The sequence below is a fragment of the Somniosus microcephalus genome, chromosome 6 (assembly GCF_052327205.1).
Source record: "Somniosus microcephalus isolate GS21.2 chromosome 6, FLI_Smic_1.0, whole genome shotgun sequence".
NCBI lineage: Eukaryota > Metazoa > Chordata > Chondrichthyes > Squaliformes > Somniosidae > Somniosus > Somniosus microcephalus.
In genome coordinates, this window is record NC_140992.1 from 13,483,056 (window position 1) to 13,506,193 (window position 23,138).

Here is a 23,138-nt window from a genome sequence, read left to right on the forward strand (position 1 = left end):
CTAAACCTTTCCAGAAGCACTACAGTCCTACATTATTGCATGAAAGATCACACCAGAGAACTCTGCCCCCAGAAGAAAGAATTAAACAGGCATTATTGTTTTTCCAAATATGGGTATTATCCTTATGCCTTAATATAGATACAGTGTCATGGCTTGAGATTAGGTAAACTTTAATTGTGCTCTCTTTACTTGCTAGTTATTCTCAAGGGTAATGAGGGTCATATTTCCTTCACCTGGCTATGGGGAAATGTCATGGCTTTCTTCGCATTTAGTGGTAACTCTTTCTCTATATAAATGGGAAAGATTCCATCCTGTCACAGACGGATGAAGACAAGATGACAGTGCTTTTGTTTCCAGCCTTGTTTTCTTTATTGATGCCAACTCTTGTGACAGCGGAGCCCAGCTGCAAACTTCGAGCAAAGTTTAATCTCTCCACAGTCGTTGAGGACGGAGATGTGATTCTGGCCGGCTTGTTTCCGGTTCATTACCGAATAATTCAACCAGATTCGTCCTTCCAAGTGAAGGCAGTAACGCCGCAGTGTGAGGGGTAAGTCTGCACTCGAGTGCACCGCCTGTGAACACAAGCATTTCCTAGGATGGTACAGCCAGCAGCTTCCCAGTTTCCTATTCAGTGTTCACAATGATCTTCAGTTAAATGTTTTGATTAATTTTTTTATTTAATTTTTTACAAAAAGAATAACATTGATTAGAGACACACTTTGAACCGATTATCAGGTAGTTTAGTTTTACGTCTTCTGTCAGTTTATTATGATTTGAATTAAATGAACAAAAGGATGAATTCCCACTGACATTGTTCTAAGATCACTTGATACACACGTACAGAATTCCTCACTGAAGTAGTTTAATAGAGGCATGAACCTTTTCAAAAATACATGGGTTACACGTACATTAAACTAACACAGTGAGAAAGTCAAGGAGCATGTTAAGTATTTCTATAGGAACAATGCCAATTGGAATTTCTCCTCTTATGACGAACTTTATTTTTCAGTGTTTATCTCGCAAGCTGCTTGTGTGTGCAATGCACAGTCTATTAGATAGTGTACTGTCTGTTAGATAATACACTGTCTATTAGATAATGCAATATATGTTAGATAACGTACTGTCTGTTAGATAACGTACTGTCTGTTAGATAACGCACTGTCTGTTAGATAATGCAATGTCTGTTACATAATGCAATGTCTGTTGGGTAGTCCAGTAACTGTTAGATAATTCATTGTCCATTAGATAATGCAATGTCTGTTGTGTTATTGAGCCTCACAAATCAAGAAAATATTCGAAGAAGAGCAAGAGAGCCTCGTGTCCTGGCTAATATTTGTCCCTCAATCAGCATCACTAAAAGCAGTTTAATTGGTCATTGCTGTTTGTGGGACTTTGCTGTGTGAAAGTTGGCTGCCGCATTTCCTACATTACAACAGTGACTGCACTTCAAAATACTTGCTTGGCTGTAAAGCACCTTGGGACATCCTGAGGTTGTGAAAGGCACTAATTAAGTGAGGTACCAGAGGGCATCCTGAGCCTATGGAACTGTACCTTAGAGTCAGTGCCTTTAGGAACGATGGGGATTTCTTTGAATAAAGTGATCAATCGGTGTTTTTAACTCTATTGGATGTGTCAATGTGGCTTCCATGTCTTATATATTTGTACATCATAGAAATATGAAGGTCTTTCCCAGAGACAAATAAATCCAGCGCTGTTATTTCATTAATGATGCAAAAAAGACACTGGATTTGCAACTGAATCATGAAATCACCATGCACTTTAAACATCCTCATCTCCACTATGACATACACATAGTGTGAGATCTGCCTGAACCAATGTGAGTTTCAATCTCCTATAAAATGTTACATGCCACTACTGAGCTATATGCACTTAACATGTCTACATTGCTTTGTATGTATAATGGGAAAGATAAAAATATATCCAATGAAACTAACTGGCAGTAAGTTCGCAATTTCAGAAAGGCCACGGGAAATGCTGTTGCTGTGAATGCAAAATTGGAATCTGGTCCAGTGGAGGTTAATCTTCTGAGGGTAGCATTCAGGTACATTGGGGCAGAGTAGAGCGAACGTTACTCTGTATCTAACCATGCCAGATGTCAAGAGCGCTGGTAAGAAAGATAGCAAGATTGCATTTATATAGCACCTTTCACAACCTCAGGACGCCCTAAAGCGTTTTACAGCCAATGAAGTAATTTTGAAGTGTAGTCACTGTTGTAATGTAGGAAACACAGGAGCCAATTTGCGAACAGTTAAGCTCCCACAAACAGCAATGTGATAATGACCATATCATCTATTTTTTAGTGATGTTGGTTGAGGGACAAATATTGGCCAGGATACCCTTGGTGTTGACATGCCCTTCACAGAATCACAGAAACCTCACAGTGCAGATAGAGGCCATTTCGGCCCATCGAGCCTGCACCGACCCATATCCCACCCGATCCCCGTAACCCCTACACCAACACATATCCCACCCTATCCCCGTAACCCCACATATTTAATCCCCCTAACACTAAGGGTCAATTTTTATCATAGCCAATCAACCTAACCCGCACATCTTCTGCCAGGCTCCTGGGCCACTGAGGTCTGCTCTGCAATGGCAGGTTGTCCTGATTCCCTTTCTAACTGCTTCGTGCTCCACCTCTTTTAGCTGTTCACACACTCCCTGTGTCTTGTAGAACCTTTTATTTTTTTGATTTATCTCATTATGCTTCATGCTAAGATGACTTCTATCATTTGATAATTTCCTCTTCTCCACTTAAGCACTTTGCAGCTCATTCTATTTATTTTACTGTGTGTCTGCTTGTGTTTTTTTTGCTCCCCTTTGTTCTGTTCCACTTTAAATACTGTTCATCTGCAACACCTTCTGATTCAAATGTAGTGCACATACCCAAAACGCCTCATCTGTTCTTTCTAAACATGCTGCCTGACTTGCTGTGTGTTTCATAAGAACATAAGAAATAGGAGCAGGAGTAGGCCATACAGCTGCTCGAGCCTGCTCCATCATTCAATAAGATCATGGCTGATCTTCGACCTCAAATCCACCTTCCTGCCCAATCCCTGTATTCCTTCATTCCCCTAGAGTCCAAAAATGTATCAATCTCAGCCTTGAATATACTCAATGACTGAGCCTCCACAGCCCTCGGGTAGAGAAATCCAAGGATTCACAACCCTCTGAGTGAAGAAATTTCAACTCATCTCAGTCCTAGATGGCCGAGCACTTATCCTGAGACTACTCCCCCTAGTTGTAGACTTTCAAGCCAGGGGAAACAGCCTCTCAGCATCTACTCTGTCAAGTCCTCTCAGAATCCTATGTGTTTCAATGAGATCACCTCTCAGTCTTCTAAACTCCAGAGAGTATCGGCCCATTCTACTCAACCTCTCCTCATAGGACAACCCTCTCCTCCCAGGGATCAATCTAGTGAACCTTCATTGCACCCCTTCTAAGGCAAGTATATCCTTCCTTACGTTAGGAGACCAAAACTGTACACAGTACTCCAGGTGTGGTTTCACCAAAGCCCTGTACAATTGCAGCAAGACTTCCTTACTCTTGTACTCCAAACCTCTTGCAATAAAGGCCAATATGCCATTTGCCTTCCTAATTGCTTGCTGTACCTGCGTGCTAACTCTGTCTCTTGTACGAGGACACCCAAATCTCTCTGAACAGCAACATTTAATGGTTTCTCACCATTTAAGAAATATTCTGTTTTTCTATTCTTCCTACCAAAGTGAATAAGCTCACATTTCCCCACATTATACTCCATCTGCCACCTTACTGCCCACTCACTTAACCTATCTATATCCCTTTGCAGACTCATTTTGGTCTTTCCACTTTTTGTTTCAGATTTCCAGCATCTGCAGCATTTCCCTTTCTTTTCTTCCTGCTCTACCTGATCTGGGAGTGCTTAATGTTGACTCTGGGTGCCTGAAATCAGAATGTATTTTATTTCCCAACAATAATATCACTCATCTCAAAAGGTATAAAAAAAACATTATCTGGTCATTATCTCATTGCTGTGTGTGGAAGCTTGCTGTGCGCACATTGGCTGCCGCGTTTCCTTCATTACAACAGTGACTACACTTCAAAAGTACTTCATTGGCATTAAAGTGCTTTGGGATATCCTGAGGTCATAAAAGGCGCTATAATAACGCAATACTTTTTCTTTCTTTCATAATCAATCTATAAGTAAACAAACAGAGTAACTCTGCAGTGGATTTTCTGCTTGGAATGGACATGCAAATCGAGCAGTTTCTATAATGGGCGGTTGATTCTGAATGCCATATTTTTGCTCAGATGGCATGTTAAAAATCTACCCCTTAATCTCTACTTGTTTTGCTAAATTTGGAGTGTGAATTAACTCTGGCCATTGAACCTCTATTCTCAGCTTTGATTTCAGATCCTTCCGTTGGGTGCAGACAATGATTTTTGCAATTCAGGAAATAAACAAAGACAAGATGCTTCTTCCAAATATAAGACTGGGCTATCAGATTTATGACACCTGCGCGACGCACACCCAGTCTCTCAGATCAGCCTTAGCGTCAACGAGTGGAGAAACTGAAGAAATATCCAGTCACGACTGTGAGAGAACCTCCTCCATTCCTGTAATTGTCGGTGACTCAGGATCAACACAGTCCATGATTATACAAAGAACACTGGGTCCTTTCAGAATTCCAATGGTAAGTTGCACTAATGCTTTAAGGGCTGTAGTCCGACATCCAGTACTGGATGAGTAGAAATTTCCTCCAACTGCCTGAGGCTGAACCAGACCATTCGCAACCTTGGTGTCATATCTGACTCTGAAATGAACTTCCAACCACATATCCGCAACATCACTAAGATCGCCTTCTTCCATCTCCGCAACATCACTAAGACTGCCTTCTTCCATCTCCGCAACATCACCCAACTCCACCCCTGCCTCAGCTCACCCGCTGCTGAAATCCTCATCCTGCTTTTGTTACCTCTAGACTTGACAATTCCAATGCTCTCCTGGCCAGCTTTACACCTTCTACCCTCCATAAACCTGAGCATATCCAAAACTCTGCTGCCCTGAACCTCACTCGCAACAAGTCCAGTTCACCCATCACCCCAGTACTCACTGACCTACATTGGCTGCCAGTCTGGCAAAGCCTCAATTTTAAAATCCTTGTCATCCTTGTTTTCAAATCCCTCATAGCCTCACCTCTCCCTATCTCTGTAACCTCCTCCAGCCCTACAACCCTTCAAGATCTCTGCGCTCCACCAATTCTGACCACTTGCGCATCCCCTAATTTAGTCGCTCCACGTTTGGTGGATGTGCTTTCAGCTGCTTAACCTCTAAGCTCTGGAATTCCCTCCCTAAACCTCTCCACCTCTCCCTCCTCCTTTAAGATGCTCCTTAAAACCTACCTCTTTGACCAAGCTTTTGCTCATCTCTCCTAATATCTCCTTATGTGGCTTAATGTCAAATTTTGTTTGATTACGCTCCTGTGAAGCGCCTTGGGATGTTTTACTACATTAAAGGCGCTATATAAATGCAAGTTGTTGTTGTTGAAATTGCCAGTTTGACACCTGGTATGACATTGGTACCACATCATGCTGTGTGAAAGGGTGGCAGGATGCCAATTTGCCCCAATTGACCGCATGGTGAGTTGACTATCTTGGCCATGTCATTAAGAGTGTTGGATGAGCAGAGCCGCAGAAGAAGGAACACAAATTCAAGATCAAGGCACTGGCCAATGTCATGCTCTTCCTCGTGGCTGGCCTAATAACAACATTGGCAGGAGCACCTGTCTCACTAAAAGCTTGGGTCCCACGATGGTGGGGTGATATTGTGTGGAGATGTTAACCCATTGCAAATAAATACATTTGGATGCGAATAGAGCAAATTCAACCCAATGGTATAATTGAGAAATATATTTCTGTTTGGTACAGTGAATTCATACTAAAAAAAAGACAGATTTCTGATTTAGCATTGAGGGGGGTGATATGAACTTAGCACCTTGGAGGTGAGAATGTACTCAATTATTTCTGATGTATGAGTAAGGGAATCACAGCAACCTTAATTATCTTTGCACCGATTTGGGGGATAAAGATGAATTAGAAATAATACTGAATTCTAATTTCTAATGAAATTGCACACTTATTATCCTGGAATTGTTTGATTAACCACGGAGATTTCCAAATTGCACAAGTTATATTATCCACAGTATTTCCATTTCTATTTGATACTGAGGTACAACAATATTCTGCAAGTATCTGTTTTATTCAGCCGTTTACTAATGTAAATAACGAGGGTAATTTTCAACTTCTCCATTTGGCCAGTAAATTGTGGTGGCAGATTGCCTGCTCATGATAGAACCTGCCCAAAACCAATGGAAACGGAAATCAGGCGGGTTCTATAATGGCCGAGAGATCTGAAAATCCAGTTTACCACACAAGTGATAAAGGTGAAAATTACTTTTATATCTCATTCCTGCCCATGTTCTTTTTTACTTTTAACTCCTTACCCAGGATCGCTGGTCTCACACATTGTTTGCCCCATTGGCAAGAAAGACAGATACCCACTCTCAGATCCCTGTCAATGTTGCTCTGTAACTTGTCTTTACACTACGCCTCATAGCAAAATACCCTTTTGTTTTCCCTTTATCCTTATGGAAAGATGCCTCACCTTGATTTAGTGCCATTTCTGAGATGATAGATTTTTGTTAACCAAAGGTATTAAGGGATAGGGGCTAAAGGTGGGTATATGGAGTTAGGTCGCAGATCAGCCATGATCTCATTGAATGGCAGAACAGGCTTGAGGGGCTGAATGGCCAACTCCTGTTCCAGTGTTCCTATTTCGAGGTATCCTACCTATAATCAGTAACTCACTGACATGGCAACTTTTATTCACTTTTCACTTTCATCATCTGGGCAGTAATCAATAGAATAAAAACCGGACGGGTTTGACAATGGGCGGACGGCCTGCTCCACCAGATGACCACCTTGGCGGTGAAGATGAAAAGAACCCCCTCCCCCTCACCCCCGTGACTCCAACATAAGAACAGGAGGAGGTCACTCAGCCCCTCAAGCGTGTTCCGCATTCAATTAGATTATGGCTGATCTGCACCTCAACTCTGTTTAACCCTCTATGCTATGCTCCATATCCCTCGATACCCTTAACTCACAAAGATCTATCGATCACAGTCTTGAATGCTCCAATTGTCCCCCAGCAACCGCCGCCTTTGGGGGGGGCTGGGGGGGGGGGAGGCGTTTGGAGAGTTCCAGATTTCCACTACCCTTTGTGTGAAAATTGCTTCCTGATTTCACTCCTGAATGACCTAGCTCTAATTTTATGATTGTGGCCCCTTGTTCTGGATTCCCCCACTTGAGGAAGTAGTTTCTCTCTATCTACCCTGTCAAATCCCTTTATCATTTTAAACACCTCGATTAGACCACCCCTCAATCTTCTATAGTCAAGAGAATACAAGCCAAGTTTATGCAACCTTTCCTCATAATTTAACCCTTTAGCCCCGGTATCATTCTGGTGAATCTCCGCTGCACCCCCTCCAAGGCCGATATCTCCTTTCTGAGGTACGGTACCCAGAACTGAATGCAGTCACTCCAGATGGTATGTGACTAGGACTTTATACAATTGAAACATAAACTTCCTTCCCAAATCAATTTAGTATATGATTAACATATGTGTTCCCATGATGGCTTATTGGATAATGGCATCGCCTTGCGTCTCGCTGAGTCAGAGAGACATGGTTTGATCCCAACTTCGATCTCCAGTCTGTGCTCAGTCGACTGTTCTATAATTGGCCATGCTGCCCTGGACTTTAGAGAGGGCAAAATCAGACGGGGTTCCCACTTCTGGCCAATATACAGTGACTCATGTTGGAAAGCAAGTGTGTGGATATTAGGGGATTTAACTGTACTTTCCCCATGATGAATATCCTCTGAACAATACACATGGGCCCAGAAATTCGGGTCGGGGGCTTCCCACGGGTACAAGCCCCCGACCTGCACTTACCTAGCGCGCCGACCGTTGAGCTGTGGGCCTGCATGGGATTCCGATCCTGGGCCTCCTCCAACTGCCGGCGCGCAGTGCTTGCGTATCCCAGGGACGCAGTTAGTTTGATGCGTCCCCTGGGATCACGTGGGCCATGGAGAGCCAATGGTAGCAGGGAACGCTTCATTCATAAGTTTGACAGGAAGACCTGTCAAACCTATAAATACTATAAGCCCCAAAACATCACTAAATCTTCAAATAATTTTTTTTTTAAATCACATTTTTAAAATAACTATAAATGACATGAAATAACTATTTTAAACAATAATTTAAATTTTTGAAAAAATTAATTACATTTTCTAACGGGGCTAAAAATAAACTTACCTTTCTTTAAAGTATTTAAAAATAATAAACCTGTGGAAAAAAGTTTTAATTTTAATTAATTCACCACTTACCTTGTTAAAAGCAGGCCTTGCGACAGATGAATTGTCATCGTTTGACAGCTCTGTGAAGCTGTCAAACAGTAACATTCTCTGCAGTTGATGAGGTCTTGAGTACAAGACCTCATCCACCTTCTTTCTTTAACAGAATTGAGATGGTTGTTGCATCTGTGAATGCAACGGCCACCTGTCAATCCCAACACCGCGGTCCGAGACTCTCCGCATACCAACCGACTGAAGCCTGCAGGAAAAAACAAAGGTAAGTACACCTATAAAAACACTTTGCACGTACCTCAGATGCTCACCTCTACACTCTTGCACCCATCACTTACATTCACAGCATACTTTTGCACCCCCCACCCCCCCCCCCCGAACCCCGCAGACCCCCTACTCGCTGAACTGAGCTGGTTGGTTTTGGAGCCTTCGGGAAGCCCGCACTTGGTGGGCAAAAAGGGGATAATCCTATTTTCTGCCTGTTAACTACCTGTTAACAGGCAGTTAATAGACTTTAATCCCTTCCCGCCTCCAAGGGGACGGGACCCGGCGCGGGACAGCTACCCGCCTCCTGGGAAGATGGCATAGAGGCGGGTTGGGGGCGGGTTGGGCACCCGTCCCCAAATTCTGCCATTTTCCTGACAGACCCGCCTCCATATCCGTCTCCCCAGGGCTGGCAAAATCGCCCCCAAGGTGATTGGCAACAGAAACAGAGGTGACATGAGGGGAAAAAAATGTAAGCAGCGAGTTGCTATGATCTGGAATGCGCTGCCTGAAAGGGTGGTGGAAGCAGATTCAATAATAACTTTCAAATGGGAATTTGATAAATAGTTGAAAAATAATAATTGGCAGAGCTATGGGGAAAGAGCAGGGGAGTGGGACTAATTGGAGAGCTCTTTCAAAGAGCCGGCACAGGCACGATGGTCCGAATGGCCTCCTTCTGTGTTGTATCATTCTATGATTCTATGATATCCATGAGCTGCTCAGAGCTCTATTAAAAGCTGCTTTGCTCTTTTCTCCAGGTCAGCTACTTTGCATCCTGTGCATGTCTAAGTCACAGGAATAAGTTCCCGGCCTTTTTCCGAACAATGCCAAGCGATGCTTACCAGGCCCAAGGTGTTGCTCGACTGGTGCAGCGGTTCGGCTGGACCTGGGTTGGTTCGGTGGCAGGTGATGACGACTACGGCCATAATGGGATTCAAGCATTCAACGATGAAGTCAGAAAACATGGCGTGTGCGTCGCTTTCACTGAAGTAATTCCAAAAGTGTACTCCAGGCGAAAGATACTTCAAATAACAGAGACAATCAAAACATCTACCGCCAGGGTCATTGTCATGTTTGCCATTGAGGGAGATGCGTATCCTTTAATCAGAGAACTTGTAAAGCAAAATATCACCGGTAGACAATGGATAGCGAGTGAGGCCTGGGTTACATCTGCTTTAATTGCAACAAGAGAAAACCTCCTGTCTTTGAGCGGGACAATAGGGTTTGCAATTCACAGAGCAGAAATTCCAGGCCTGGGAAATTTCCTTCTTCAAGCACATCCTTTTAAAACTCCGAATAATCGGTTTGTGAAGGAGTTGTGGGAAACAATATTTAAATGTTCCCTTGGGACGTCGGGAACCATCAAAGGAAATAACGCGTCAATAGTCACTCACACGCAATGTACAGGCTCAGAGGATTTAAACAATACGTACAGCATATATTCGGATGTGTCCGAACTGAGAGTTTCTTATAATGTGTATAAAGCCATATATACAATAGCTCATGCCCTTCACAATTTGTACACTTGCAAAAATGGTACTGGGTCACCGCTAAATAATACCTGTGCAAATATTTTCAACTTCAAACCATGGCAGGTAAGAGATTTGGGACTCTTTGAAAAATTGACACAACCTTGATGTGAGAACATTTCTGCCCAGCTGCTAATGTGTGCAATTGATTGCCACACATCCAATGTTTGTCCTTTTCACAATCAGCTGTGTTATAGTTGTCTAGTTATCCCACTCCTCCATGGCTCTCTTGGTGTGTGCACTGGCCAGTGAGGAACTGAGCCTTACAGAGCAGATTGATCCCAAGTTCAATGCCTTACCTGTGCTGACTAAGGTGATCCCGCCTATGACGTCAGTAGGGATACCACAACAGGCCACTGGCCCCAGTTCCTTCTGGGTAAGGGAGGGGTGAAATAATTGCCCTGTTACATGTACGTCTGGTTATACAACACTACCTTGTTGAACCTATTGCACATAATGCGATAGATTTTCACCTTCACTGCTTGGGCAGTTAAATAGCGGAGTGGATCGCCCATCCTTTATAGAACCTGTCTGATCAGGCACGGTCTATAAAGGGCGGATGATCGGCTTTGCCAGATTACCACGTGGGCGGTGAAGACAGAAATCTACCCCAATATGTTTCCACCGTACTTAGCAAAGGGATAATTCATATATGTCATCTATGACTGAAACTGCCCGGTCATATACATAGAATTACATAGAATGTACAGCACAAAAACAAGCCATTCGGCCCAACTGGTTCATGCTGATGTTTGTGCTCCACACAAGCCTCCTCCCACCCTACCTCATCTAACTCTATCAGCATATCCTTCTATTCATTTCTCCCTCGTGTTTATCTAGCTTCCCCTTAAATGTATATAGTTGAAGAGTGTATTTTGCACATATGTGCCTACAGCTTTGAGTCATGAATCCTAGCTAGCAGCTGTGCTCTATTTCGTTCAATATTTGAGTGATGAGGTCCACCATCCATCCAAGGAGACTCCAGTCTGTCTTTGATCTGAATGAATGGTGGTTAAAAACCTGGATCAAAGAATCTTCCTCACAGCTCAGAAAGGAAGCTGGAGGTTTTGGGCCTTTTTTACTTTGAAAGTGGCTCACAACCTGCAATACCCTACTGCACTACCACATCTCATAGGATCCTCAAAGGGCCTTAGTAATGCTTCATCATGGTACAGTAGTCTAGTGGTTCTGGTACTGAACTAGTAGATTTAGAGATTGTGGGGTTAACTTTGACTTTGGGCAATAGTGTAAAACGGGTTATATTGGATCAGCCACCCATTATACATCTCTCCCGACTGAAGCCAATGGAAAAGAACATTCAGGAGAGATGTATAACGATGTATAACACCATTCAAGTCATAATTACCCGCTGTGAGTTCAAATCCCAATATGGCCAGTTACGAACTTAAGTTACTAAAAAATCTAGCTAACACTAGGAAGAAAATGACCATGAAATCTAGCCTGATTATTGTAAAGACTCATTTGGTTTATTAATAGCCTTCAGGGAAGGAAAACTAGCTGGTCTAGCCTGTTTGTGACTCTAATCCCACACTAAGTTGTGGACTGTTAAATGCCCTCTGAGGTGGTCTCACAAGCTATTTAGTTGTAAGGGCAACTAGAGATGGACAAGGTATGCAGTCTTGGCAGCATTGCGCATATCCAGTGAATATTAAGCAAAAATGCTAAAGTTGTACACAGATTGTATCGCAGGATTTTGCTTCACTTCCGCATAGGGAACCAACCCTGTGTTGGTTGAATTTATATATCCAGGGAAAATCAAGTTATATGATGAAACTCTTAATATTTCAGTGTAACACTTGATTTTTACAGTTTGTGCAGACACAATCATGGATATGGGGTGTCTTCTAGATAGCCTGCTACATTTGTAAATATAGCATTATGAGCTCTGATGTGTAATGACTGGTATTGACTCGTGTTCTAATCTTTCCAAAGCTCCTCCATTACCTGAAAGAGGTGAGATACACCACTAAGTTTGGGGAAGAAATTTATTTCGATGAGAATGGGGATCCACTTGCGTCATACGATATAATCAACTGGCACAGAAAAGCAGATGGTTCCGTTAAGTATGTTGAAGTCGGCAGGTTTGATGCAGCTTTAGGTTTGGGACACGATCTTCTGATAAATGAAGGCAATATTATTTGGCACAATAATCAAAATACGGTAAGTTGGGTCAACTTTGCAATTATTTCTACAACCAGCATGTTTTGCCAATAGATATTGATACTGATATCAGTAACAGTGACCATGAAGCTCAAATGGTTCATTAATGTCCTTACCCAGTCTGGGCTTATATGTGACTCCATTCCCACACCAATGTGGTTGACTCGTAACTGTCCTCTTGAAGTGGACCAGCAAGCCACTCACCAACTTCTCAGGGAAACTAAGGATGGAAAATAAATACAACAGTAAATTGTATTTATATAGTGCCTTTAATGTCCCAAGGCACTTCATAGGAAAGAAAATTTGACACCAAGCCACATAAGGAGATATTAGGCCAAAAACTTGGTCAAAGAGATAGGTTATAAGGAATTATTTAAAGGAGGAGAGAGAGGTAGAGAGGTGGAGATGTTTAGGGAGGGAATTCCAAAGCTTAGGGCCAAGGCAGCTGAAGGCACGGCCACCAATGGTGAAGTGATGGAAATCGAGGATGCTGAAAAGGCCAGAATTTGAGGAGCGCAGAGACCTTGGAGGGTTGTTGGGCTGAAGAAGGTTACAGAGATAGGGAGGGGTGAGGCCATGGTGGTATTTGAACACAAGGATGAGATTTTTAAAATCGAGGCACTGCCGGACCGGGAGCCAATGTAGATCAGCGAGCAGAGGGGCGATGGGTGAACGGGCCTTGCCACTGCTGCCTACATCCCAAGAATGACTAAAAGAAAATGGTTGACCTTTAACGGATGATGTAACAATTGTTTTTCTCATATTTGTAACTTAGGTCCCCCGGTCAGTGTGCACAGAGAGCTGTCCTCCTGGCAAAAGGAAAGCTGTTCCAAAAGGACAACCAGTTTGCTGTTCTGATTGTTTGCCATGCCCTGATGGTGAAATTAGTAATGACACAGGTAAACTAGCAACTCTGTAAAAAAAAAAAAACCCTGTCCACCCATGACTTGAATTCCACTCCCAAGCCTATTATCGATCTTGTACTCAGGAGCAGGATACAACGAAAGATGGACATCTGAGACAGGAAATCCTTCTGTAGCCTTTGGCCTCTTCTCTTTCTCTTCATGACTTTCTCTGTTTTGTTACGGCTTCAGACAGTGCTCCTCAGAACCTACGGCCTAGAAATTCATTATAGCCACTTTTGGGGCGGTAAAGTCGGGCGGCCGCTAAAGTTTGCGCCCGGCGCAAATTCGAGGCCACTTCGCCGATATTCATTAGCTTCGCCTTAAGAGTTTGCTCGAGCGCTAAAACTGGCGATGCACGGCTCTCTTTAGGCGCTAAGCCGGAGGTGCTGAGCGATACCGCCGAGGTCGGGCGCAGCGCAGGTGCGGCCATTTCTTGATTGACAGCAGACACCCTGGCGCCGGCCAGCTCTTAAGGGGGAAGGGTCGACTTGGTCTGCTGCCACGCCCTGCACACTGGAGCCCTCCAGCTAGGCCTGAACACTGCTGCTGGACCCATATAGCGCCTCAAAGTATGGAGAAGGCCCGTGAACGAGTGCAGCGCTTCTCAGAGCTTGATCTGAGGGTGCTGGTTAGCGCTGTGGAGAAGCGACGCCATATTTTGTTCCCAGACAATGGGAGGAAGCCGCCGGCCCGCATCTACCGGAGAGCCTGGAGGCATGTCGCCACCAGGGTGACATCGAACAGTGAGGTCCCCAGGAGCGCGGTACAATGCCGCAAGAAACTAAATGACCTCGCCAGGATTGTCAGGGTGAGTACCCTTTGCAGTGTCCTCCTCATCCTTGCATGTGCACCTCACATTATGGGCAAAGGGACCTGAAAGCCCTAATGGCCAGCCCTCATGCAGCAGCTATGGGTCAGCCATGAACATCAATTGCACATTGTACACTTAACACACTGGCCAGGCTATTCGACCATGGGAGGCAGTGCACACAAGATCAGGGCTACACACTGGCCAGGCTATTCGACCATGGGAGGCAGTGCACACAAGATCAGGGCTACACACTGTACTTAGAGGCCGTCCTTTCTCTTGCAGGCCAAGCTGGCCAATAATAAGAGGAGCCAGACTGTGACCGGGGGAGGCGGACCCCAGATCCAGCTGCTCACCGAGCTGCAACAGCGCGTGGAGCGCATCTTGGGTGCCCGGGTGATTGGCCCCGTTGCATCTGGAGATGCCGACCCTGTTCTGGGCACCAATGGTAAGGACATCATTTTTTGGACCTCTCTCGTCCCACTTGCGCATCAGATATACATCCTTTGCCACTGTCCGACCAATGCGCTGAATGCCACCACTCATGCATCCATCGCTGACGCCCTGTCCTCACTCTAAAGCTACTCTTGTGCCTTCCTGCTTTCAGATGGTGAGGAGGAGGTCCCTGAAGTTGCCAGTGACAGCCCCTCAGAAGAGGAGGAGGAGGAGGAGCAAGAGGAAGGCGGCCCATCAGGGGAACCCTCAGCCGCGGCAAGCCATGTCACTGTAGGGGAGACGTCTTCCCTGGAGGGGAGCGTGGGGGAAGTGTCGGAGGGGAATGTAGCTCCTGGGACCAGCGGCCTGCAGAAACGCGGGAGGTGGGTGGAAGCTCAGCGGCCTTCTCCCCAGAGGGGGGAAGGGTCGGAGGGGAGGCCAATTGCTGGGCCCAGCGGCGTCCAGCAACACAGGAAGGGTCGGCCAGTTCGGCGGCCTTCTCCCCAGAGGGAGAGTCCGGCCTCCAGTCCGGAGACGGTCAACGCCGAGGAGATGCGCCGCCTCGAGGACATGTCTGCGGACTCGGAGCGCCGGCACACGGAGCTCATGGGGGTAGGGGGATGGATGCCTGAGGCCATCCAGTCCCTGTCTCGGAGTGTCACCGAATTCGGGGCCTCTCTGGCAGCGACTGGCCAGGTGATCAGTGGTGCCGTGCAGTCACTGGCTGCTCTGATGCGGTCTCAGAACAGGGCAACACGGGCACTCACTGTTGCCACACTCGCTGTGTCAGCCCGGCATCGCCAGGGCACCCGGCGCGCTGCAGCAGCACAGCGGTCTGTCCCTCGGCAAATTGCTGCGCATGCTGCAGTGCTGCCCCGGGCGAGTGCCAGTGTCTCAGGCGACCAGCGAGCGCCTGCCATCCGCCAGCTTGCCCCCATTCCTCCAGCTGCCACTGCCACTCCCCCAGTGGAGCTGCCACGAGCTGCTGCAGCGACTGATGCTGGCCAGCGACAGCTGCAGCATTCACCAGCCGGCCCCTCGAGGGCCAGACCTCGTCTAGGCCAACCCCCAAGGGCATCTGCCGTCATGACATGTGCCCCTCAGGAGCCTTCCCCCAGCCTTGCAGCAGCCACTGGCCTCACTTTGAGGAGGAGCAGCAGGGCGTCCAGGGGCCAGCAAAGTTTGCAGAGGGCATCGCCCTTGCGGGACACAAAGTAGAGGGTGTGTCCAAATGTTGTGTTTTGTGGAATGGTTGTTTTTTGAAGGCCGAGGATGAGGCCATTTTTATTTACATCTTTGGTTAATCCTCCCCAGGTTGTGGGAGTGACTCATGTGTGTGAGTGTTTTTTGGGGGTTTCGTGTGTTCTTGGTTTTCATGTGGGAAGGGCCCTGAGTTTGTACAATAAACCATTTTATTTATTCACATTGTCCATGTTTGATCTTTGAAGTGTTTGTTGCCTTAACCGGCTGAGGGCTTGCGCAGCGGCTGCAATCATGTTCTTTCATTGGCACAAGCCATTCCCTGACAGGGGGCCTAGAAGTGACGTTCAATAAGCCGCCGACGGGCGGCCCTTGGACCTTCTGCCTCCCTCCTGGGCTGGTACTCCTCGTCCTCCTCCTCCTCGTGCTCCTCCTGCTCCTCCTCCTGAGGTGGTGGTCCAACGTGAGGTGGCAGTGCCTGAGTCCTGCGGATAGCCAGGTTGTGCAGCATGCAGCAAACGACGACGAATTGGGAGACTCGCTCCTGCGAATACTGGAGGGCTCCCCCGGAGCGATCCAGACAGCGGAACCGTTGCTTCAGGACGCCGATTGTTTGTTCGATGAGGTTCCTGGTCGCTTGATGGCTCTCGTTGTATGCCTCTTCAGCAGGGGTCGTGGGCGCGCGGAGCGGGGTCATGAGCCAGGTACACAAAGTATAGCCTTTGTCCCCGATAAGCCATCCTCTTGGGTGAGGCTGTGCCTGGAACATGTCAGCCACAGTTGTCTGTCGCAGGATAAAGGCATCGTGGCTGCTGCCTGGAAAGCGGGCATTGACAGCTAGGATGCGCTGCCTGTGGTCACACACCAGCTGTACGTTGAGGGAATGGTAGCCCTTCCAGTTGCGGTAATCCTCGGCATGCTCCAGAGGTGCCTGCAAAGCCACATGCGTGCAGTCAATGGCGCCCTGCACCATGGGGAAGCCCGCTATTCTTGCAAATCCCACTGCACGCTGCTGCTGCTTGTCCAGGGTCATGGGGAAGGAGATGAATTGACGTCTCCTTCTGAAAAGGGCATTGGTCACCTGGCGGATGCAGCAATGCACGGCGAACTGGGAGATGTTAGCGATGTCCCCAGCAGCGGATTGGAAGGAGCCGGTGGCATAGAAGTTGAGAGCCACTGTCACCTTCACTGCCACCGACAGAGACGTCCTGCGCATCAGCTGTGGACGCAGATGTCTGTGAAGCAGCTGGCAGATGTCTGCAACCACCTCCCTTCTGAATCGCAGCCTCCTAACACACTGCGCGGCAGACATGTTGAGATAGGAGAACTGCTGGTGGTATACCCTGGGTGGGTAAGGCCTCACTTGGCGACGCCTGTTGCCCCCTCTGCGTCTAGCCAGGGCTGCCACTCTCTCACGGCGTCTGTAAGCCCTTCCGACATAAGGCTGAAACTCAGCGTTGGCACCCAATGCAGCCCCCATAATATGCTGGCAAACACTGAGATCTCAATGAAGGCAAAGAGAATTGCACAGCTCTGGCCTGAAGCCAAAAAGACCTGTCCTAGTGTTGGGCCAAAGCAGTAAGCTCTCTTCCTTGGTTTCTCTCCAAAAATCCGTTGCACAAGAGTGAATGCTGCAAAATGGCTGCCCTTTATAGTGCAGGGTAAGTGCCCTTTAATTTGCGCTCCCCGCGGCCCGTCTCGGCTGTGTACCGTTCCACTTCACAGTCGTTAGGGCCGCCCGGCGCACAATGGGGCAGCGCGAGTGAAGTTCCGGTTCCGGGCGCACAAAGGGCGTTGCATGACGAAATGACGTCATGATCTGCACGCGCAGCTGAGCGCGTGCAAAGACTTTGCGCCGGCGCTAAATGTCTACTGAAGTTGGGGTGAGGCGCAGATCGCGCTGCGCCCGGGCGCTAAGCGCCTAGCGCTTGAGATCTGCTCCTCCTAAGGCGCTAACGCCTGGCGCAGCCAACTGAATTTCTAGGCCTACTTCTCTTGTTCCTTCCAAGGACCAAAATGACATCCTGCAAGCTCTTCCCCCTCCTTACATCTCCACTGTGTTTAAATCAAAACACATAGCACCGTCTCCTGTACTAACTAATTGAAAGAGCTCTCCAATTAGTTCCATGCCCCTGCTCTTTCCCCATAGCCCTGCAAATGTTTCATTTGCAAGTATATATCCATTCCCCCTTTTGAATCTTGCTATTGAATCTACTTCCACCACGCCTTCAGGCAATGCATTCCAGATCATAACATCTCGCTTTGTGAAGAAAATTCTCCCCATGTAGCCCCATGTCTTTTGCCAATTACCTTAAATCTGTATCCTCTGTGTACTGACACTCCCACCAGTGGAAGCAGTTTCTCCCGACCTATGCTATCAAAACCCCACATAATTTGGAACACCTGTATTAAATCTCCCTTTTACCTTCTCTGTTCTGAGGAGAACAATCCCAGCTTCTCTGGTCTCCATGCAATTGAAGTGAATTTCTCAGCTATTTTCTTTTACTCTTTTCAACCTTGGTGGTTTGCTGTGTATTGGGCTTGGACCCTAAGGGCTAGATTTTCAGTTGCTTGCGCCAGCAGTTAGCGCCTTAAGAGAAGTGATTTTCGGGCGCTATGCGTGTAGCGCCCGGGCGCAGCGCAGTTTGCGCTCCGCCCCAAATTAAGTTGCCCGTTAGCGCCGGCGCAAAGTTTAGCGGCCGCCCGGATGCGCGCGCAGAAAATGACGTCACATCCTCGTGCAACGCCCTTTGGCCGCCCCGAATCCAAACTTCAGTCGGACCGCCCCATTGTGCGGCTGGCGTCCAGAGCGTTTGTAAAATGGAACGCAACACACCCTGGGGAGCGCAAATTAAAGGGCGCTCCTCCTGCACTATAACAGGCACTCTGCATGTGTTGTGTGGAAGGCTCCAGTGTGTTGTTGTGAACGGTGTATTTATGTTTCCCTCCTCCTCCTCCTCCTCCTCCTCCTCCTCCTCCTCCTCTTCTCTCGACCTTTCCCCCCCAGACTCTGCCTTTGAAAAAAACACATGCACCCTTCCCCTTTAAGAGCTCACTGGCACCAGAGTGTCTGCCGTGCGCTGCGCCCGAGCTCGGGCGCTGCGCTCTGCACCGCCGGCTTAGCGCCTAAAGATAGTAGTGGAACGCCTCTTTTAGCGCTCCACCAACCTCTTAGGGCGAAGCCACTGAATTTCCGGCAACGGGGCGCTACTTTGGGGCGGGCGCTAACTGCGGGCGGGCGCTAAGGTTAGCGCCCCAAAACTGTCTATACTGAAAATCTAGCCCCTAGTTCCTCAATAAAAAAATATAACAAGATTGTGTAGAAGATGCTGTAACCTAGGTACATGTCCCTCTTGTGTTGCTAGAATAAGATTTAAAGAAAGGTGTAATTGTAGCAATAAAATAATCTGAATTTTCAAAACAATTAAATGTCACACTATTTTTAGTTGAATAATTATCTGGCAATGGACACAAATTGAGGCAATTGGTCACACTAGAGAACCATAGAATGATACAGCACAGAAGGAGGCTATTTGACCCATCTTACCCGTGCCAGCTCGGTGGTACAGCTATCCAATTAGCCCCGCTCCCCTGCTCTTTCCCCATAGCCCTATAATTTTTTTCCCTAGGACTGAGATGAGGAGAAATTTCTTCACTCAGAGGGTTGTGAATCTTTGGAATTTTCTACCCCAGAGGGCTGTGGATGCTCAGTGATTGAGTATATTCAAGGCTGAGATCAATAGATTTCTGGATTCGATGAGAATCAAGGGATATGGAGATCGGGCGGGAAAGTGGAGGTGAGGTCGAAGATCAGCCATGATCTTATTGAATGGTGGAGCAGGCTCGAGGGGCCGAATGGCCGACTCCTGCTCCTAATTCTTATGCTCTTCTGTTCTTACTTATCCAATACTCTTTTGAAAGTTTCTATTGAATCTGCTTCCACCACCCTTTCAGACAGTGCATTCCGGATTGAAAATGACATCCTCTGTGGCTGTGACCACGGTGCATTGACCCTACTCATCCTCCTCAACCTCTCCGCAGTCTTTGACATGGTTGACCACGCCATCTTCCTCCAACGCCTCTCCTCCATTGTCCAGCTCAGTATGACTCCCCTCACAAGGGTCCACACTTACCTTTTCAATCAGCCAGAGCATCTCCAATGATCGCTTCTCTTCCTGCCCCCACACCATTACCTCTGGAGTCCCCAAGGATGCATCCTTGATGCCCTTCTCTTCCTTATCCCTTAGCAGAGAGGTCAATCCCTTAGCAGAGAGGTCAATAACCAGGGGGCATAGATTTTAAGTAATTGGTAGAAGGATTAGAGGGGAGTTGAGGAGAAGTGTTCTCACCCAGAGGGTGGTGGGGGTCTGGAACTCCCTGCCTGAAAGGGTGGTAGAGGCAGAGACCCTCATCACATTTAAAAAGTACTTGGATATGCACTTGAAGTGCTGTAACCTACAGAGCTACAGACCAAGAGCTGGAAAGTGGGATTACGCCGGATAGCAGTTTTTTGGCCAGCACAGACACCATGTGCCAAATGGCTTCCTTCTGTGCCATAAATTTCAATGATTCTATGATTCTATCTACATGGTGCTCATTGGAGACATTGTCCCCATACATGGAGTCAGCTTCCATTCGCACGCTGGTGAGACACAACTCTACCTCGCCACCAGCTCTCCCAACTCCTCCACTGCCTCTGTGTTGTCAGACTGCTGGATTGGCATCCAGCCTTGGATGAGCTGAAACTTCCTCGAGGTGACTATCGGGAAGACCGAAGCCATTGTCTTTGGCCGTCGTCACAACTCCGTACCCCTGCTATTGATTCCACTCCCGTTCCCAAGCATTGTCCAGGCTGAAGGAGACTGCTCACCACATTCAACTCCAAGCTGAGGTACTGACACCATATTCTCTCCATCACAAAGACCGCTTACACCCATCTCCCTAACATTGCCTGTCTCCACCCTGCCTCAGTCCATCTGCTGCTGAAGCACGCATCCAAGCCTTTGGCACCTCCCGACTCGACGATTCCAATGGTCTCCTGGCCAGCCTCCCATGCTTCACCCTCTGTAAACTTCAGCTCATCCCAAAACTTTGCTGCTCTCATTATATCCCACGCCAAGTTCGGTTCCTCCATCGCCCCTTTCCTCGCTGATGTACATTGGCTCCAGCTCCCCCAATACCTTCAATTTAACATTCTCATCCTTGAGTTTAAATCCTTTCATGGGCTTACCCCTCCTTATCTCTATAACCTGTTCAAGCCCTAGGCCCTCCCCCCCCCCCTCCTCCCCCGGCTGCCCCCCACCACACCCACACCCTGAACTCTCCTTTGGTCTAACTCTGACCTCTTGTGTACCACCCCCATCCCTTCACCCACTGTTGGTGACCTTGCCTTAAGGAGCATCAGCCACACGCTCTGGAGTTCTCTCCCTAAATCGCCGCTGCCTCTTTTCCTCTCTCTTCTTTAAAAGCCTCCTTAAAATTCACCTCATCTACCAAGCATTTTGGTCCCCTTTCTTAGGGCCTCCTTCCAACATCTATATGGAAACATAGAAACATAGAAGATAGGAGCAGGAGAAGGCCATTCGGCCCCTCGAGCCTGCTCCGCCATTCAATGAGATCATGGCTGATCATCCAAATTCAGTACCCTGTCCCTGCCTTCTCCCCATATCCCTTGATCCCTTTAGCCTTAAGAAATATATCTAACTCCTTCTTGAATATATTTAATGAATTGGCCTCTACTGCCTTCTGTGGTAGAGAATTCCACAGGTTCACTAGTCTCTGGGTGAAGAAATTCCTCCTCATCTCAGTCCTAAATGGCTTACCCCTTATCCTTAGACTGTGACCCCTAGTTCTGGACTCCCCGGCCATCGGGAACATCCTTCCTGCATCTAGTCTGTCCAGTCCTGTCAGAATTTTATAAGTTTCAATGAGATCCCCTCTCATTCTTCTAAACTCCAGCGAGTACAAGCCCAATCGACCCAAGCTCTCCTCATACGTCATTCCTGCCATCCCAGGTATCAGCCTGGTGAATCTTCGCTGAACTCCTTCCATGGCAAGAACATCCTTCCTCAGATAAGACGACCAAAACTGCACACAATACTCAAGATGTGGTGATATTTTCATTATTGCTCTGTAAAGCAGTTTTTGAGGTGTTTTTATGTTAAAGGCTCTATATCAATGCAAACTATTGTTGCTTTATTCTTAGATTCACTAAACTGTATTCCATGTGCACTGGAAGACTGGTCCAACCTACAAAGAAACGAATGCATCCCAAAAGAAATTGAGTTCCTCTCATTTGAAGACGCCATGGGAATCACACTGACGACGGTGTCCTTGCTGGGAACGGCCAGCACAGTGGCTGTCATAGGGGTCCTCTGGTATTACAGGAAGACTCCCATCGTTCGAGCCAACAATTCCGAACTCAGTTTCCTTCTTCTCTTTTCGTTGATGTTGTGTTTCCTGTGCTCGCTGACTTTCATTGGCCAGCCGTCAGTATGGTCCTGCATGCTGAGGCACACGCTCTTTGGTGTCACTTTCGTTCTCTGCATCTCCTGCGTGTTGGCCAAAACCCTGGTTGTGCTGATGGCGTTTAAAGCCACTCTCCCGAGCAACAACATGATGAAATGGTTCGGAACTCTGCAGCAAATCCTCAGCGTTCTGATCTGCACAGTGGTCCAAGTTGTAATCTGTGTGGTGTGGCTTCTTGTGTCGTCACCATCTCCAGTAAAGCAGACCAAATATTACAAAGAGAAGATTATTTTTGAGTGTGATTTAGGCTCAGTGATTGCCTTTTGCTGTGTACTGGGTTATATCGGCTTTCTGTCCTGCATGAGCTTTGTTCTTGCATTTTTAGCTCGAAAGCTGCCGGATAATTTCAACGAAGCTAAATGCATCACCTTTAGCATGCTGATCTTCTGTGCAGTTTGGTTGACTTTCATCCCAGCCTATGTCAGTTCACCTGGAAAATACAGCGTCGCTGTCGAGATCTTTGCCATTTTGGCATCGAGCTTTGGTCTGCTCATCTGCATTTTTGCTCCAAAATGTTACATAATCCTGTTAAAGCCAGAACAAAACACTAAGAAACATCTCAGGAATAAAACAGGCCAGCTCAAATCTTACCAACCGTCTTAAAATGTTTTCATCCTAAAAATAGACATTTAGGTGCATTTGTACTGCGGGGTAGAGTTTCCGCTTTGGGCGCAATCGGTAATCCGGGTGCAAGTTGCGCTAAAAATTGTGCTAGTTTTCTGCTTTGAATATTTTTGTTCAAATTTCCGCTCAAACTCATTTGCTTATCGGCCAGCGTAAAGTCTTCCATGAACCAGCGCAATCGGGCAGTGTTTTAGAACGTAATTGTTTACTTATTTAAGAATATTCCTTGATGTATTTAAG

At 47.0% G+C, this 23,138-nt stretch overlaps 1 protein-coding gene across 1 annotated transcript; it reads left to right on the forward strand.

Annotated features, from left to right (window-relative positions):
- Positions 1 to 208: 208 nt before the first annotated feature.
- LOC147115485 (extracellular calcium-sensing receptor-like) lies at positions 209 to 22,877 on the forward strand. The gene is made up of 6 exons (XM_085989596.1): positions 209 to 547; positions 4,403 to 4,694; positions 9,447 to 10,283; positions 12,171 to 12,398; positions 13,174 to 13,297; positions 21,952 to 22,877. The coding sequence occupies exons 1-6, from the start codon at positions 336 to 338 to the stop codon at positions 22,875 to 22,877; spliced, it is 2,619 nt and encodes an 872-aa protein (XP_085845722.1). The 5' UTR covers positions 209 to 335.
- Positions 22,878 to 23,138: the final 261 nt, after the last annotated feature.